The sequence below is a fragment of the Schistocerca piceifrons genome, chromosome 11 (assembly GCF_021461385.2).
Source record: "Schistocerca piceifrons isolate TAMUIC-IGC-003096 chromosome 11, iqSchPice1.1, whole genome shotgun sequence".
Lineage (NCBI taxonomy): Eukaryota > Metazoa > Arthropoda > Insecta > Orthoptera > Acrididae > Schistocerca > Schistocerca piceifrons.
Genome location: NC_060148.1, coordinates 137911367 through 137931033, shown reverse-complemented (window position 1 = coordinate 137931033; position 19667 = coordinate 137911367). Strand labels below are relative to the sequence as shown.

Here is a 19667-nt window from a genome sequence, read left to right as displayed (position 1 = left end):
ACCCAAGTGGACGCCATCATCATTTAATCATACAGTAAAGCTGCATGCCCTCGGGAAAAATTACGGCCGTAGTTTCCCCTTGCTTTCAGCCGTTCGCAGTACCAACACAGCAAGGCCGTTTTGGTTATTGTTACAAGGCCAGATCAGTGAATCATCCAGACTGTTGACCTTGCAACTACTGAAAAGGCTGCTGCCCCTCTTCAGGAATCACACGTTTGTCTGGCCTCTCAACAGATACCCCTCCGTTGTGGTTGTACCTACGGTACGGCTATCTGTATCGCTGAGGCCCGCAAGCCTCCCCACCAACGGCATGGTCCATGGTTCATGGGGCGGGGGGGGGGGGGGTAAGTTGTGGTATTATATTTATCTACATACTTTGTAGTTATCTTTCTTTACATCTGATAGCTTATAAAGGGAGGTGCATAGAAGGTTTTAGCAGTCCTTTGTCAACCTTAAATGGATTGTTGCTTAATGTAATCTACCGAAATTGAAAATGGCCATTGTGTAGGTAATGTGGAAGCATACATACGATGGCATTGTGGAAACGTTTCCTCAATACCAACATCAAATACATTACTTCTAATACGTTTTGCGTCTGTTTCTAGATGCCACGAAAGGTAACTGATGTGAAACCAAGAGTTATTGTGAAGAAGTGGGATGCCGAAAACATGGTTAAGACTATAATAGCCCTAAGGGTAATTGGTAAATGCCATCCTTCAGGCTGGATTCAAACTGGGCTCTCCTCAGAGTGGTTTGACAACTTCATTTCTAAGGCACAAAAAAAAAAAAAAAATAGTTCAGATGGCTCTGAGCACTTTCGGACGTAACATCTGCGGTCATCAGTCCCCTACAACTTAGAACTACTTAAACCTAACTAACATAAGGACATCACACACACACATCCATGCCTGAGGCAGGATTCGAGCCTGCAACCGTAGCGGTCACGTGGTTCCACACTGAAGCTCCTAGAACCGCACGGTCACACCGGCCGGCTCTAAGGCACATCCCTCAAAAGAATCTTCTGTGCTGCTAATTCTTGATGGGCATAACAGTTATGCCAGAAACCTTCAAATTATAGAACGTGCAAGGGAGAACCATGTTACAATCGTAAGCATCCCGCCTCACACCTCTCATAAAATTCAGCCACTTGATAAGACCTTTATGGTCACTCTAAAAACCTATTACGCTTTGTTCGTCAATGGTTGCGGCACAGTAGCCGGCCCTTAGAACCATATGACATATCTGTGTTCTTTGGGAAAGCCTACCTAAAGTGCCAGACTGGCTGTACTGCTGCAAAATGATTTTTGGAGACTGGAATTTTCCTATGTGACGGGACTGTTTTTGCATAAATCGACTTTATAGCTGTAACGTCGGCTTTAGATGAGGCCAGAAGTGTGAGAGGACCTGATGAGAATCCAGTATCTCCAGGTGGAAGTGATGACCTCAGACAAGAAGACACTCAAAACGCATTCAAACCTGTGACAACTGACAGCCCAAGTGAAGATGGCCAAAGAGAAAACAGAAGGTCAACATCGTTGTCAAATACCTCATCAAACACGGGTGTGTCTGCACAAGACATCACGCCAATCCCTCCTTTAAAGAGGAAGGTTTACAACAGAGCTGTTTTGACATCTTCGCCTTATAAAACACGCCCTGAAGACCCCTTAATGAAGGGAAACAGAAGCTTCCTGAAGCACCTGCCAAAAGCAAGAAAAAACGTGAAGCTCCTCCTAGAATACCATGCAGAAAACGGCTTAAGTTATCTGAGGATTCAGTTCAAGAGCCCAATGCACCAAATGTCTCTTCAGGCGAGTCAGATTTGGATCTGCCAGGTGGGGAAGATGCTATTTGTGTTTTTTTTTTTTTTTTTGGAGGCGCATTTTCCAAAGACGTTCAGAGAGAACTGTAGATTAAATGTGTACTGTGTGAGGAGTGGAGTCACCCTTTGCGTACCGAAAATGAAAGAGATATTAACATATGCGAATTTTGCAAGTGAACTTCGCATATGAAGCATTTTTCTATTACTGTTTCGTTTAAAAATATTTTTGTCTAATTTAAAATCAATATAAAATAAATTATTTTCTAATATTTTCAACAGTTTTCGTTTGAAGTAGTCAGTTTCCCACAATTTTAAGGCGTTTGCACATTACCCACACATCTTGAAAAATTAATGAGTTGTTGTGCAAGCAGAAAATTTTTTTTGATTTTTAACGTATTTAGTTTTTGTGTTTCAGAATATTACATTCACTGCTAATACATTATGAATTAGCTTTGGCTAATATTTAGAGCTGAAAGAGAAGTATACATTTATTTATACGGCAAAAAGAAACTGGGTTTCCACATTTACACAGTCCTTGTGTGGCGTTTCTTGTTTTTGTAAAATGTTCCACCGACACACTTGACGAAAATGTGCATTAGTCAGGTTGCATAAGGCTGAACCGCCGTTTTCGGGTATGGAACGCTACTTGGATGAATAGCCACATATGCGCACCACCTCTCCTATAATCTCGTCTCTCCAATTGCTTGTTTTCGAGTGATTTCAATGCTGGGTCGTTGTTACATTAAAGAACTTTGCATACAGAAGCCGTATTAAGTAGAAACGAGCAAAGAAGTCACATAAGATGCAAGACAAATACAGACAAACAGGTTCGACACAAAGGTCGGTCCCCAAGACAGCAACATGTGAGGGTAGTTTGTGATCGAAAAATTACCACGCAGACTGGAAGCAGCACATTTCATTGGGGATTTAAATGATGTTTGTTGACTTAGCATTTGGAGCTTGCGATATGGTACAGGCTCTGCATTTCATCGCCTATCTGCTTGTCTGTCGAATTAATACCAACATGGCGAATAATGCGCTATGTATGGAGCAGGAAGGTGGCGGTACATACAGCGAAATTTGAGAGCGGACGACTCTACTGGCAGCCACAGCGGACTTCAGTCAAATATTAACTCTGTTTCTGCCTGGCAGGCTAATGTTGATAATGTCATGCTTTAAATGAGAGCTATAGGCATGCAACAGCTTGGCCAGTAACACCAGGTGGAGTTTAACAATGTTAAATATAACCGTAGTCTTCGACAGCCATTGTCACAGCCAGTAAAATTTTTCTGGGTTTGTGACTGCAATGTAAAACCACCGACGTTTCTGTCAGTGTTGCAAGTGCCCTTCTTCAGTGTGTTTTGGTTTAATGTTTTGTAAACAAAAACACCCTGAAGAAGGACATATGCAACAGTGACCGAAACGTCAGCAGTTTTATATACTGACAGTGCAGTCACAAACCCAGAAAAATGTTACTGAATTTACCATTCTTCTTATCGAAGTTATCTACGAGGAGGAAGTATGGGCATGCATCAGATCAACTGTACCGTATGTACAGGGAGAGTCACTAACTGATGCGACCTATAGTAACTCCGGAAGTATGACAGTAGCTAAACAGTTTGTGGGACAAATGTTGCATGGGACAACGGTGGCTACAATATGACGTTCGATTTTTGTTGCTAGATATGGTCGTGTCAGAAATATGAAGGTCAACTTTGTTTTTTTTTTTTTTAATGGGATGCTATCGTTTGGTATTTGTCTTCTGATAACGACTATCGAGACGAATGCAATGATGTGTAACAGTAAGGTCTTTGTAGGTCAACGAATGTCCAAAGGTGGCATGAACGTCCATTTACAGAAGGTGTTCCAAGTGATGACCATCGGTATCAATGCATTACTGCAATCTTCTTATCATGGGTTGATTGGTATTCCTTACCACATCACCACTTAGAGAAGCACATACTCTGACAACTCTCTCTCGTATATCATGCAAATAGTAAATATTCGCCGAATATGGTATATCCATCTCACGTGCCTTTCACGTGTAAACACCATTCGACGGTTTCGCAATACAGCACTAATATCGTCGAATCAAGCGAATGTGTATGATGTATTCCTTCGAAGAACAAGTTGATATGTTTCTCATTTACAGGGAGTGCCAACGAAATTCAGTGAGAAATAGAGACTTATATGCTGAAAGATATCCTCAACCGACTCACCCTACACGACGTACATTTAAATATGTGTATGATAAATTGAGAACAACTGGATATTGAACGTATCGGAAGCATATCTGGCAAAGGAAAGTTACTAACTAGGAAACGGAACTTGGTAATCTTGCCGCTGTGGTTGGAGATCCTTGTGTTAGATCACGTCAAATCACAAGGGAATCTGGCATGAGCTAGAGTAGTGTTGTTCGTGTTCTGCATCTACATAAATATCATCCTTACCATAACAGTCTCCACCAAGAATTAACTGATACCGATTGTATGCGTCGCATGGAATTCTGCCGACGGGCTCAACTACATATTCAGAGGGATGACAGATTTATTAATTTCATTTTATTTACTGACGAGGCTACATTCATGGAAATGTTAATCTGAATAACATGCATTAGTGAGCAACTGAAAATCCATATTGGCAGTGGCAAGTTGCACACCAAAAACCGTGGTTGGTGAATCTATAGTGTGGGATGCTGGAGGACAGAATTATAGGCCCCTACTCATCCAAGGAAATCTTAATGGTAGGAAGCACACCACCTTCCTGCAAGGAACATTACGTCTGTTATTGGAAGGAATACCTTTAGGAACGAGGAACAGAATGTGGTATCAACACGATGGGTGTCCGCCACATTTTTCGATGATGGCTAAAAATGAGTGCAGGGACAATTCCTAAATTGTTGGATTGGACGCGTAGGAGATGTGTCGTTGCGGATTCATTCGCCAGACCTGACACTTCTGGATTTTTTTCTTATGTGGATTCGTAAAAGACATTATTTATAAAGACGTTCCTACTACACCTAAGATATTCAAGAGAGAAATGTCAGAGATGGTGCTTTCATAAGTGCTGATGTGATGACGAATACCACTCAGTCCATGATAAGAAGGTTGGAGCCATTCGGACACCTTCTGTAAATTGACGTTCATGCTACCTTTGTGACCCTGTTGACCTTCAAAGAACTTACACGTCATTGGATTCGTCTCGATAGCCGCTATCATAAAATAAGTACCAAACTGTAGCATGTTATTTAAAAAAACAAAATTGACCTTCATATCTCTGACACGACTCCACCAAGCAACAAAAAACCAACGTCATATTATCGCCCCCATCGTCCCATGCACCCTTTGTCCAACAAACGTTTCAGGTTCTATCACACTTTTCAAGTTATTCTTGGTGGCAATAGTTAGTGACTCACACTGTAGACACCTGACCGCGCAAATGTGTCGTGGGGAGGTGAGGGAAGGGGGGGGGGGGTCGGGGGATGACCCCGAGAGTATTCTCCGTATTTCAGCACTGTGCCAACAGCAGAAAAGGATCTGAACCCGGTAGCTCACAGTCTGGGACAGTATTAGTGAGTCGGCACAGGTCATTTTCGTAATATGGCCTGCCCTTCTGCTGCTAATGGCCTGCTGCACTGGTGTCAAGAATGAAGCTGTTAGGGTGGCGGTATGACCAGGACAGTGTCAGAAGGATCGGCGATCTGTGAGGTTAACCGACGATGACTACGATCTTGAAGGTGTGGCTAGGCTGAGGTGTGGACCTCACACTATACGCTCCTCCTCTACAGTAACGACGCTACAAGTACCAAAAGACTTATAAGAACGTGTAGAGTGCGAATCGTCAAACTCGCAACACAGTCAACACACGGGAGCACATCAAAAAGTGATCGCTACGAGTGCTCGCTTGAAACCGTCATGTAGGGTTCTCAAGTATGCGTGACAGCAAATTTTCTCGTAATCCAGAATAGTGGGATCCACAATGGACTGAAAAATCGGCCATTGATTAACGGAGATATTAGAAACTAATAGCTTTTAATTTTAACCCACTCTCCACTGAATTTAGACGCTTAAGAAAAAGGGAAGTTATTTCTCAAACACAAATCTTACATTTTATGTTCGATAACCCCATCAACTCTGTTCATCTACTTATACATCTGCATCCATACTCTGCAAACCACTTTGAAGTGCATGGCAGAGGGTACCTCCTAATGTATCAGTTATCAGGGCTTCTTCACATTCCAGTCACATATGGAGCTTGGGCATGATTGTTTAAATTACCTCTGTGCGTCCTGTAAGTCTGCTAATTTCATCCTCACGACACCTGTGAGAGCGATAAGTGGTGGGTTGTAGTATATTGCTAGATTCGAGGTGTAGAGCAGCTTCTTGAAACTTTCAGAGTGGCCTTTATCGGAATAGTTGCCGTCTATCTTCAAAGTGTGCCAGTTCAGTTTCTTCATGGATCATAGAAGCACTGAATGTTGGTGTCGCTCTTCTCTACGTGCTTACAATACCTGCTGCCAGTCCTATTTGATACGGCTCCTACACACTAGAGCACTATTCTCGGTATCGTCACATGAGACAATTGTAAACAATCATCTCTGTGGACTGATTCCAACACCCTAGTATTCTACCAATGAACCGAAGCCTTCCACCCGTCTTATCTCCAACTGAGGGCGCATCATCGTTCCGTTTGATGTCCCAAATTGTAACGCCCAGAGATTTGTAGGTATTGACTGGTACCAGCTGTACTCTTTCATTGGTGACTATAATTTTTTATTATCAAGATCCTACTCAATATTTGTGCAGAATTCTTCAGATAGTACATCATTATAGATAACTGCATCATCCACGAAAATTCTAAAACTATTAAATTGCTGCAAGACGATTAATATATAACAGAACCTGTGAGTCCCAATACACTTACATTGTCCACACCAATTTCTCTGCTTTGAAGGTAACACGCTGAGTCCTCCCTAGCAAATAAATCGTCAGTTAAGCCACAAATTTCGCATCATACGCCATATGATCTTACTTTTGGTAATAAGTGTGGTTATGGTACTGAGTCAAATGATTTTATCGAAATTCCGAAATTACTGCATTTATCGTACTGTCTCGATTATGGCTTTAAGGATGTCATGAAGGAAATGTCACTATGTTTGAAATCCATACTGATTGACAATGAGGTCCTTCTATTCAAAGAACCTCATTACCTTTGAGCTCAGAATATGTTCAAGAATCCTATAACAAATGGATGGCAAGGATATTATATGGTAGTTTTGTGAATGACTCCTGCAGCTCCTCTACTTGATGGGTGTCTCCTCGGACTTCTCCCAACAACTGGACATTGTTATTTGTGATAGAGATTTACAATTTATCATTGTGTTATTTGTACGTGGATTTTGGTTAAGAGGGGGGCTAACTTAGTCGCAAATTCGGTGTAGGATCTGATAGAGAGTCCATCAGGCTCTGGAGCCTTGTTCAATTTCAGCTGTTTCTCAACACTAGTGACACTAATTCTACATCTATATCTGCCATTGTCACAAATTGGAGAAATAGCCCACAGTACCATCTCTAAAGAAACATTTCGGAAAACTAATTCAGAGTTTCTGATTTTGTTTTGCTATTCTTAATTGCTGTCATTACCCAGTCTACAAGTGTCTGAACACTAACTTTGGTACCAGCTTTACATAGTACCGGAATTTCCTTGGTTTTGTGAGAGATCCGTCCCATTTTATTACAATAGTCTTAGCCGGAAGCAAATTATGAAAAATCCAGGATGGAATGTGATAATATTACGAAAAGGAAACTTGCAACTTTCCATAGAACGGAAATGCTGAGTTGCAGATAGGCACAACAAAAAACACTCAGAATTAAAGCTTTTGGCCAATAAGGCCTTTGTCAACAATAGATGCCAGACATGCATACACGTTTACCCCCCCCCCCCCCCCGCGCACACATACACACACACAAACGCGCACATGGAAACGCAAGAGCAAACGCAACTCACACACACGACTGCAGTCTCAGGCAACTGAAACCACATTGTGACCAGCAGCACAATCGCATGGTGGGAGTGGCGACTGGGTGTGGGGAGAGGAGGAGCGGCAGGATGGTGGGGTGGTGGACAGTGAAGTGCTACAGGTTAGACAGAGGGCAGCAGAAGGGTGTGGAGGGAGGGGAAGTAGCAGGAAAGTAGAGAAATAAAAAGACTGGGGTGGTGGTAGCATGATGGCTGGGTTGTGTTGGAATGGGAACAGGGCACCTTGCTGGATGGGTGAGGGCAGTGACCAACAAAGGAGGACACCAGGCAGGTTGTGGGAACCTTTGTCAGTCACTGTCCTCACCCATCCAGCAAGGTGCCCTGTTCCCATCCAGCACTACATAACCGTCATTCCACCACGAAATACAGTGTTTATTTAATTATGAGAGTCTTTTTGCTGTGCCTATCTCTGAGTCAGTAGGCTTAGTAGGTTGGACGGAATTTTCTCTCATCAGCCAAATACATTTAGCATGATCCTACATGTAGGGCTACGTTTTGCCTAGCATTCATTGACCAGTTGTCTCTTTTTCTTTAGATGTTTCTTTAAAATGACTGCAGACTGTGGAGTGTCCCTCTTATCATGAACTGCTCTACATACGTACAAAGTGCACAGCTGACTGTTCTTGTAAACCTCAACCACAATTTTTCTACATGTTGTTCTCAAGAGCTAAATATTTCGAGTTTTGTATTCAAATAGGTCACAATTGCTTCTTTATCCTGTTTGCTGAACATATATGTATTCTGCTACTTGTTTTAGTGGCCACTTGCACGTTGTAAATCATGGTCATTGATACTAGTTTCTGTGTGAGCTTCCTCAAAGAGGTATGGTCATTTTGAAACTATCAGGCGCAACATCATGAGTGGGCTCCCCAACAGACTGTTTTAGGTAATCATCAGACAACTCATTTAGAAATGTTTCACCAAAAGTCTTGTCTCCCCAACCCCTTACTTCAAAAAATGGTTCAAATGGCTCTGAGCACTATGGGACTCAACTGCTGTCGTCATCAGTCCCCTAGAACTTAGAACTACTTAAACCTAACTAACCTAAGGACATCACACACATCCATGCCCGAGGCAAGATGCGAACCTGCGACCGTAGCAGTCGCACGGTTCCGGACTGCGCGCCTAGAACCACCCCTTACTGAACTGTCATTTAACCAGTAGATTGTTGCACAATTAACATCTATTTCAACAATGAGAGAGTGACTTGGAAACTTATATAACAGTGCTTTAGCCTCCTGCATAATTTTTGGTTGCATCTGGAGTAGGTCTAGAAGTTGACAGAGGAACCGGATTCCAAATTAATGCCCACCATGATACTGAGTCTTTCCCAGAAAGCCTCACACGCAATTTATGTTTCTGTTTTAGTTGGTACAATTTGTTTGTGACCTGTGGCAAATGCCATACTATCTCAGTGTATATTTTCGATACAGGTTGAAAGTTTTATCAGTGTCTCACTGTTGTCCATTCCGCGTTTTCACCAACTTCCTGTACCGGGTATTATGTGAGCTGTACTGGGGCAGCTTCAAACCCTGGCACGTTGATATCAGTGCTTCGGAAGTTAGTCATTTGAACTCTAATACTCTTGGAAGTATGTGACACTTCTTTGGAATTATTACTGACACTTTCAGGTCCCTATCGTTATCTGGACTGGATGAAGAGTAGTCTAATCTAAAAACATGTACACTCCACACCCAAACAGCTACCTGAGCAGCAGCCTCTGATGTGTACCACACACCTGACCCATTTAGGGTGTCCATAGAGTACTCAACCCCTTGATGCAAGTCCAAGAATTTTCAGGCTGCTTTGTCACAGAACCTTCGAACTCTGAGTCAGTCGTTCCATTCGATTCAGAACGTGGGATGCACGACCAGTTTTGCACTGCAGCAAATTGTGAGTCTCACTGAAATTAGATGAGGCTAGCTTTGTCAACCTTCTCTGCCATATGAATGATCCAAGTGTGGCCGCAGAGCACAGTCAGCAGCTGGTAGCGCGCTGCTCTCCCAGCGGCTGACTTAATGGCCTCTGTAGAATGCTGAATAAGGCTCCCAGCCATACACACTGAGTGCACTTAGTGTTCCCTCACATCGCTTTTTGCATTTCCCTAAGGGATACATTCACTTGCCATACATTTGAACTTCCTGCTGTTAATAGATCCTATCCTTTTATGTTTGCCTCTTCTTGACACAGCACATACCATGTTACTCAACAGCTGAAGTCAGTCTCACTGACACAGTTTCAATTTCAGTGGAAACCTGCACCTCATATTTGTTGGTTATGGTGATGAGTACCACGTGCTGACTCCTCCCCGGTCCCTGCCTCCACCGTCCATGCAGCCTAGTACTACCACTAGCAGACCGCTCACGGCCAAGTGCATGGGCGGCGACAGATCATGTACCTCGTGTAGAAGTGACAGCAAGATATGGTAGTAACTCAGGTACCTGTGGTATATCGGATACATGACTGTTGGTAACTCTCCCGAAACACCCACGCACAGCAGCTTGCAGGCGGCTGACCTTAGCTTATGAACGTCGGCTTACTATTCCCACGTTCGAGGAGAGTGTTCATAGTAGGGCTGCAGTGTGGCTGGTGTAATGTCTTACAGAATAGTAAACAAGTGTCATTAAATTAAGCCTAGAGAATCATTTTTATACTCTGGACCAGTTAAGCTCCAAGTATGACGAGTTACCGTTAATATCTGAAGCAGTCCGTACTGAAATCGATGTTTCCTTTACATCTACATCTACATCTACATCTATACTCCGCGAGCCACCTTACGGTGTGTGGCGGAAGGTACTTATTGTACCACTATCTGATCCCCCCTTCCCTGTTCCATTCACGAATTGTGCGTGGGAAGAACGACTGCTTGTAAGTCTCCGTATTTGCTCTAATTTCTCGGATCTTTTCGTTGTGATCATTACGCGAGATATATGTGGGCGGTAGTAATATGTTGCCCATCTCTTCCCGGAATGTGCTCTCTCGTAATTTCGATAATAAACCTCTCCGTATTGCGTAACGCCTTTCTTGAAGTGTCCGCCACTGGAGCTTGTTCAGCATCTCCGTAACGCTCTCGCGCTGACTAAATGTCCCCATGACGAATCGCGCTGCTTTTCGCTGGATCATGTCTATCTCTTCTATTAATCCAACCTGGTAAGGGTCCCATACTGACGAGCAATACTCAAGAATCGGACGAACAAGCGTTTTGTAAGCTACTTCTTTCGTCGATGAGTCACATTATCTTAGAATTCTTCCTATGAATCTCAACCTGGCGCCTGCTTTTCCCACTATTTGTTTTATGTGATCATTCCACTTCAGATCGCTCCGGATAGTAACTCCTAAGTATTTTACGGTCGTTACCGCTTCCAATGATTTACCACCTATGGCATAATCGTACTGGAATGGATTTCTGCCCCTATGTATGCGCATTATATTACATTTATCTACGTTTAGGGAAAGCTGCCAGCTGTCGCACCATGCATTAATCCTCTGCAGGTCCTCCTGGAGTACGTACGAGTCTTCTGATGTTGCTACTTTCTTGTAGACAACCGTGTCATCTGCAAATAGCCTCACGGAGCTACCGATGTTGTCAACTAAGTCATTTATGTACGAGGGTCAGTCAAAAAGTAATGCCTCCTATTTTTTTTTCTACGTTTAGTTGTCAGGAAATTTAAATGCAATTACATAGGTTGAAAACCACAACATTGAGGATCATTTTGTCATTTTTCAATGTAATCTCCGCCCATCTCTACAGTTTTGGTCCATCTTTGAACAAGGGCATGTATCCCAGCACGGTAAAAATCACAGCTCTGCTTCCTAAGCCATTGACGCACAGATGTTTTGACGGCCTCCTCATCTTCAAAATGAATCCCACGATGAGCTTCTTTTAGTGGCCCGAACAGATGGAAGTCTGATGGTGCCAGGTCAGGGCTGTATGGGGGATGAGGCAAAACTTCCCATCCAATTTTGACAATCTCGTCAGAGGTGTGACGACTGGTGTGTGGTCTTGCATTGTCATGCAAAAGAAGAACATCTGCCATTGATTTTGCTGGGCGAACTCGCTGAAGACGTGCTTTAAGTTTGTTGAGGGTTGTGACGTATTGAACAGAATTTATTGTGCATCCCTGCTCCAAAAAATCAACCAGAATCACACCCTCTGTATCCCAGAAAACTGTTGCCATAACTTTCCCTGCCGATCGCACAGTTTTGAATTTTTTCTTCCTCGGCGAGCTTGTGTGACGCCACTCCATTGACTGCCTCTTTCATTCGGGTTCAAAAAAATGCACCCATGTTTCGTCCCCGGTCACAATTTTTTTCAGAAACTCATCTCCCTCCAAACGGAAGCGCTGCAAGTGTTGGGAGGCTATTGTTTTCCTTGCCTCTTTATTCTGATCGGTTAACATTCTTGGAACCCACCGTGCACAAACTTTTGAGTACCCCAATTGTTTAATAATCGTGATCACACTGCCTTTACTAAGAGAAATAATGCTACACACTTCATCTGCAGTCACCCGACGGTCACCACGAATGATGTCATCAACTTGCTGAATGTTGTGTGGAGTCACTGCACTCACCGGCCTGCCGCTCCGCTTTTCGTCAGTCAACGGTGTTTGCCCTTCAGCTTCCTTACAACGACGAACCCATCGTCTAACAGTGCTGACATCCACTGTCACAACACCATACACCTTCTTCAGTCTTTCATGAATGCGTATGGGCGTTTCACCTTCTGCATTCAAGAATTCAATCACACAACGCTGTCTCAAACGAACATCGATGTCGGCCATCTTACAAACTTCTGCTGTGCTGCCACCTGTTGACAGAGAAAGTTACTACTGCAGTGGATTGCAGAAGAAGGTTTGAGGAATGGCGCCAAATTCAAATTTTTCACTTAACTTAATTTCTTTAAGTAGAAAAAAAATGGGAGGCATTACATTTTGACCGACCCTCGTATATTGTAAACAATAAAGGTCCTATCACACTTCCCTGCGGTACTCCCGAAATTACCTCTACATCTGCAGATTTTGAACCGTTAAGAATGACATGTTGTGTTCTTTCTTCTAGGAAATCCTGAATCCAATCACAAACCTGGTCCGATATTCCGTAAGCTCGTATTTTTTTCACTAAACGTAAGTGCGGAACCGTATCAAATGCCTTCCTGAAGTCCAGGAATACGGCATCAATCTTCTCGCCAGTGTCTACGGCACTGTGAATTTCTTGGGCAAATAGGGCGAGCTGAGTTTCACATGATCTCTGTTTGCGGAATCCATGTTGGTTATGATGAAGGAGATTTGTATTATCTAAGAACGTCATAATACGAGAACACAAAACATGTTCCATTATTCTACAACAGATTGACGTAAGCGAAATAGGCCTATAATTATTCGCATCTGATTTATGACCCTTCTTGAAAATGGGAACGACCTGCGCTTTCTTCCAGTCGCTAGGTACTTTACGTTCTTCCAGCGATCTACGATAAATTGCTGATAGAAAGGGGGCAAGTTCTTTAGCATAATCACTGTAGAATCTTAAGGGTATCTCGTCTGGTCCGGATGCTTTTCCGCTACTAAGTGATAGCAGTTGTTTTTCAATTCCGATATCGTTTATTTCAATATTTTCCATTTTGGCGTCCGTGCGACGGCTGAAGTCAGGGACCGTGTTACGATTTTCCGCAGTGAAACAGTTTCGGAACACTGAATTCAGTATTTCTGCCTTTCTTCGGTCGTCCTCTGTTTCGGTGCCATCGTGGTCAACGAGTGACTGAATAGGGGATTTAGATCCGCTTACCGATTTTACATATGACCAAAACTTTTTAGGGTTCTTGTTTAGATTGTTTGCCAATGTTTTATGTTCGAATTCGTTGAATGCTTCTCTCATTGCTCTCTTTACGCTCTTTTTCGCTTCGTTCAGCTTTTCCTTATCAGCTATGATTCGACTACTCTTAAACCTATGATGAAGCTTTCTTTGTTTCCGTAGTACCTTTCGTACATGATTGTTATACCACGGTGGATCTTTCCCCTCGCTTTGGACCTTAGTCGGTACGAACTTATCTAAGTATCACCTTCTATAAACGCTACTAATCTCCTGCATTTTTTTAGAGACTGTTGTCGAAAACAAAATCAAGATAATAATTACTTTGCGGTGAATGCAGACAATGGAACACGACATGCAACTTACAACAAGCGCTACAAAAGCACTGATTTTCTACGACATACGTAATTCTCATCACTAGTAACTTATTAAAATTCTCAAAAATTTATATTTATTCACGTTGATATACAATGAATGAAGGGATAAACGTATCATTGAATGAGATTGCTACTCCGGAATTTTTATAGAGGATAAATGCTGCTCGTAACGGATGCTATAGCACAAAATTCGTTTCTCATGGCACACAGCGTACGAAAATACGGAATATAGTGCGACACAAACACGAATTTTGATACAGTTAACACGAATAACTTGTTTAAAATTGATATGAAGTGTTGGGACGTGACTTTTAGAGGCGAATTTGTCTGACACATCTGGTTTTACTCCGACACGAAGGAAATAGCGGAAGTTGGCTTGTATACGAAATTATGATTAAGTAGCCAAGGGAACTGCCGGATTCTCCATTTTGCTGGTTTCGTGTCACATTTAGCACTTGCGTGTGAAAGATGAAGTCTGCAACATCAGTACGTCTCTAAAAAAAAAAAGACGTACAGTGTGCAGCCTAATGCAACTAAAGGTGCGTTGGTAACCCTCTTTGAAAATTTTACTATTATCTTCCGTAGACAGATTGCTTTTATCACTGTAAGGGTCTATGGAAGATACTAGGTGATTTTTTTCTACGATCTACAAACACTAGGGGTTGATCAATGAGATGATAAGGAACAAAAATGTTCTAATGATGTCCAGAAACGCATGGTTCCCATGACAGAGACCATTTATTTAATCATACTTTGTTAAAGAAGCTGCAGTGCAATACCACGTAGCCATACTTTAGAATGAATTTTTTCCTCCTAGAGGGTCGTACTGTTTATCGCACGTCATGACCTAACATGCAGGAAATCATGAAGGACGTACCCGAAATGAAGAGACACTAGACACGGAAAAAATGTGACTAAAACTGTCAGTACCAGGCAATGGACCGGCCTGTACTGGGTAAGCCAGACGATCGTGTAGAACATTCTCCATGACGATTGTTACTACCCTTATCAGTTAGAGCGTGTGAAGGGGTTACTAGCGACTGACTTTCCACATCGGCAGCAGTTTTGTCGTCGGTTGCTTCACCAGGCAACAATGATTGCAGGATTTGTGTCATCCATCCTATTCACCGATGAGGCCAGCCTTACGTAGAGTGGCATCTTCAACTTTCATAACAGTCATCGGTGGGATAGTATGCAGAACCCCTGTGGTACGATGACAGCGAATCATCAGCATCGGAGCAGCCGGAATGTGTGGGCTGGGATAATTTGCGATCGTATTTTGGGACCAGTCTTCCTTCCACGTCACCTAACAGGCGGGAACTATCGGCATTTCTTACGGACGTCTTGTTGTAAGAAGTGCCATTGATGATTCTAATGGTTGTGTTATGATGGTGCTCCAGCCCACTTCGCCATTAACGTCCGGATGCATGTCAAACGTGTCTTCCCAGGTTGAAGGATCGGATGAGAGGGTCCAGTTGCATGGCCTGCTCGTTCACTGCATCTCAACCCGTGCGATTTCTGGTTATGAGGCCACCTCAGAAGTACCGTGTACACAGGGGACATTGCATATGTGGAGACACTGGAGCAGCGTATTCGTCCTGCCTATGACGCTGTTCGTATGCAGCCTGGCCGATTTGAACGTGACAGACGGAGCACGCTACTGCGCGTATACACACATGCGTTGAGGCACACGGAAACCATTATCATTACGTGCTGTACCTGTCGCAGCGTGGTACAGCGAGTATTAGGCCGCAGTCTTTGTAACACTGTATGAATAATTTGTGTCTGGTGTGGAAACCATGCGTTTCCAAACATAAATTCATTAGACCTCTTTGTTCCGTATCCTCTCATCGATCAATCCCTAGAGTCTGTATACGGTGGTAAAAACCATCCTGTATACGCTACGTGATGACTAAATGGCATTCGAACTGGAGCTTTCTAGAACACCAAAAGCGATGATACACTGATACCCAATAATGTTGCGAAGTTTGCTCGCAGTATCCTTATGTCTGCAACGTGACACAAAGCAGATACCCGAAAAAGGTCACTCCAGCGTATACCACGCGTGTTATGCTACTGGCAAAGCAGTAGCGTGGGACGTACGTATTGCCTGTCATCCAGGAGCAATGAACAGTACTGAATACAAGTTTGTGTGACCCTTGGACGAGACAGCATTCTGAACAAATGAGATATCACATTATTAAGATTAAATTAGTGCACAATTATTTTACATCATCTATCGCTGTTTTAAAAATAAAAGCTCGATATATTCAAGTAGCAATCTACTGTGTTTGAATATGACCGCCGCCCCACGGCGCCTTCGTGGACGTTTCAGACCACCAGATAAGACTGCCGTGATTAAATAAAATAGCACCAAATGAACCCCGTGGACCATGAGGTGTTTTCAGTTGTAACGGATCAAACACTTACCTGAGTTGTCGGTTGTTGAAGTATGCAAGGTGACTCCGGTATAGGATTCTGAAAAAGAAATTCGCAAAAATCTCATCAAAAAAATTTAACTTATTGTTCATTATTTCACAATAAATTGTTATCCATTATCATACTCAGACTCCTATGAATCGAACTAAGTAAAATTCTTACCTGTAACAGGAACTGGGTGACAGTAGCCAGTAAATATGGCCACCGCCACAAAAATGCGGATGGACCAACTAAAGCTTCTGCAGAACATGGTGGAAGGACGAAGGTGTCGAGTCAAGTAAGGAACTTTTCTCTCAAAATAACTTCACCAAACTTGCAGTCTGCTGAACAACCTGAAATTTTACGAACAAGTGTAACCACAAAACACATTTTTTGCCACTACCTGTATATTAAATAAAGTAGCGCAAATTAATTTGGATCACACCATTTTACAAGGTGGATGCCACTCCGTTGTTCCGAATATACAGTGTGATTCACGAAGAGATGCAAATATTTTAATATGTTATTCTACAAGTAAAACTAAAGAAAAATGTTCGAATAAACATAGATCAGCAAATGCTTAGTTACCAAGTTACGGCTAATAAAAGATTTTGCCTGAACTTTAGCAACTTTGCTAATATGAAGCCATCGCAAAACTGAACGGGGTTACAGTAAACCACGATTTCCATTTATTTTGTGGTTATTGGTCTGGTGAATGTAATAAATCATGCCCCTCATGTGTATCTGCAGTAGTTTTCCAGAACATCCAAAGAAGCAAATAAGTAGTTTCATAAAATTTTTAATTTATTACTTGCCCCAATTTTGTTTTTTTTTTTTTAATTCCAGACAACCGCCCAAAGTTTTCAACAGAAGTTGCAGAGAAATTAATTTTGGAAAAAATGATGGTAATAATGGTAATAACGTTAACTGAATCTGTGTGAACGTGTCAGATTATCTGCTTCTTTTAGTGTCATAGCACACGTGAATTCATCTTAAACCAGAAAAAACAAAGCTCACTGTGAAGGGAATTGTACAGAGTATATACATTCACAATAAATGTTAAAAAATGTCTCCACTGAATTCAATGCATTTAGCTGCACTTGTATGAACAGATTTCGTTGCTCGTTTCAGTTTCACGGAGTTGTTCTAAATTTCGTCTGTTGCACTCACAACGCGAGCAAGCAATGCCTCACGTCTATTGACTCTGTCCTCACAAACTATGTCTTCACTCATCCCCATACACAAAAATGCATTGGTGTTAAATCGGTCGATCTGAGTGGCCACAGACGTGTAGCACTTCGACCAATCTATATCTGGGGAATATGTGCTTTTAAATGTATAGTGACGGGTTGGGGGAATGTGGAGGCGCGCGGTCGTGTCGGAAATGCATTTGCAATCGCGTAGCAAGTGGAAGATCATCCCTGAAGGTATTGTAAGTACTTCTCGCCAGTTAGACGTCCTGGGAAAATGTTTTATTAGATTCACCACATCAATAACAACAAAATGAAAGGAAACAGTGCTTTATTTTAAACTTGTACAGTTTCGCGATGGCTTCATATTAGCTAAGGAGCTAAATTTCAGGCAAAATCTTTTGTTAGCCGTAACTCCGTAACGAAATTTTTGCGTAACTCTCTTTATATGAATTTTTTTCTTTAGTTTTACTTGTAGAATAACATATTAAAATACTTGCATATCCTCGTTAATCAACCTGTATACTGGCTGATCAGCTGAACTGTTTACGTCAAAAACTTTTGAAAGCATTTAAGAGATCGTTATGATGTTTGCACCTGATTAAATGAGAGAGACTGCTGTATGAGCGACGTATAGTCCATTGTCATACTCATATTCATTGCAGGAGACGGGGATCAACTTCTCTTTTTCAAATGAAGCTATAGTACACTACCGGCCATTAAAATTGCTACACCAAGAAGAAATGCAGATGATAAACGGGTATTCATTGGACAAATGTATTATACCAGAACTGACATGTGATTACATTTTCACGCAATATTGGTGCATACATCCTGGGAAATCAGTACCCAGAACAACCACCTCTGGCCGTAATAACGGCCTTGATACGCCTGGGCATTGAGTCATACACAGCTCGGATGGCGTGTACAGGAACAGCGACCCATGCAGCTTCAACACGATACCACAGTTCATCAAGAGTAGTGACTGGCGTATTGTGGCGGGCCAGTTGCTTGGCCACCATTGACCAGACGTTTCCAGTTGGTGAGAGATCTGGAGAAAGGCCAGGGCAGCACTCAAACATTTTCTGTATCCAGAAAGGCCCGTACATTACCTCCAACATGCGGTCGTTCATTATCCTTCTGAAATGTAGTGTTTCGCAGGGATCGAATGAAGGGTATAGCCATGGGTCGTAACACACCTGAAATGTAACGTCCAGTGTTCAAAGTGCCGTCAGTGCGAACAAGAGGTGACCAAGACGTGTAACCAATAGCACCCCATACCATTACGCTGGGTGATACGCCAGTATGGCGATGACGAATACACGCTCCGAATGTGCGTTCACCGCGATGTCGCCAAACACGGATGAGACCATCATGATGCTGTAAACAGAACGTGGATTCGTCAGAAAAAGTGACATTGTTGCCATTCGTGCACCCAGGTTCGTCGCTGAGTACACCATCGCAGGCACTCCTGTCTGTGATGCAGCGCCAAGGGTAACCGCAGCCATGATTTCTGAGCTAAGAGCCCATGCTGAGTCATGTGAAGTTAGCACCCCTTTTTCGAGATATATACATTTTTTTCATAGTTCTTGATAGATGTGCCATAGTTCTAGAGTTCTTTGTACAACATTTCAATAGTTCTACAGAATTTAGCGAAGAAAGCAACAATATTCGAAAAAATTATCGTATCGAAAATATTCTTTGTCAATTTTCGCAAATTGTAAATAAGTACAACAGTTCTGAGCACAGTCCTGAACAGAACTCCAAGAGTTCTATCGAAAATCTAAATAACATATTTTTGTGCAGCTAATAGTTTACTAGATAACTGCAATTTAAAGAGAAAATCTTTTCACTTACTGTGAAGTTGACACACTTTTTTTCAGAAATGTATATTTTTTTTCAGAGTTCTTGATAGATATGGCATAGTTCGAGAGTTCTTTGTACAAAATTTGAATAGTTCTGCAGAATTTAACGAAGAAAACAACAATACTAGAAAAAATTTTCGTATCGGAAACATTC

The 19667-nt window shown here is 42.3% G+C and overlaps 1 protein-coding gene across 2 annotated transcripts in view; it reads right to left on the bottom strand.

The window, feature by feature from the left end:
* Positions 1–19667, bottom strand: part of LOC124719979 (ankyrin-3-like) — a 110585-nt gene that overhangs the window by 61062 nt on the left and 29856 nt on the right. For both annotated transcript variants that reach the window (XM_047245202.1, XM_047245203.1), the window contains exons 2-3: positions 16642–16811; positions 16471–16518 (exon numbers count right to left, since the gene is read on the bottom strand). In XM_047245202.1, the coding sequence (XP_047101158.1) occupies positions 16471–16518; positions 16642–16729 (136 nt within the window). In that variant the 5' untranslated portion in view covers positions 16730–16811. The remainder of the gene's footprint in view (positions 1–16470; positions 16519–16641; positions 16812–19667) is intronic.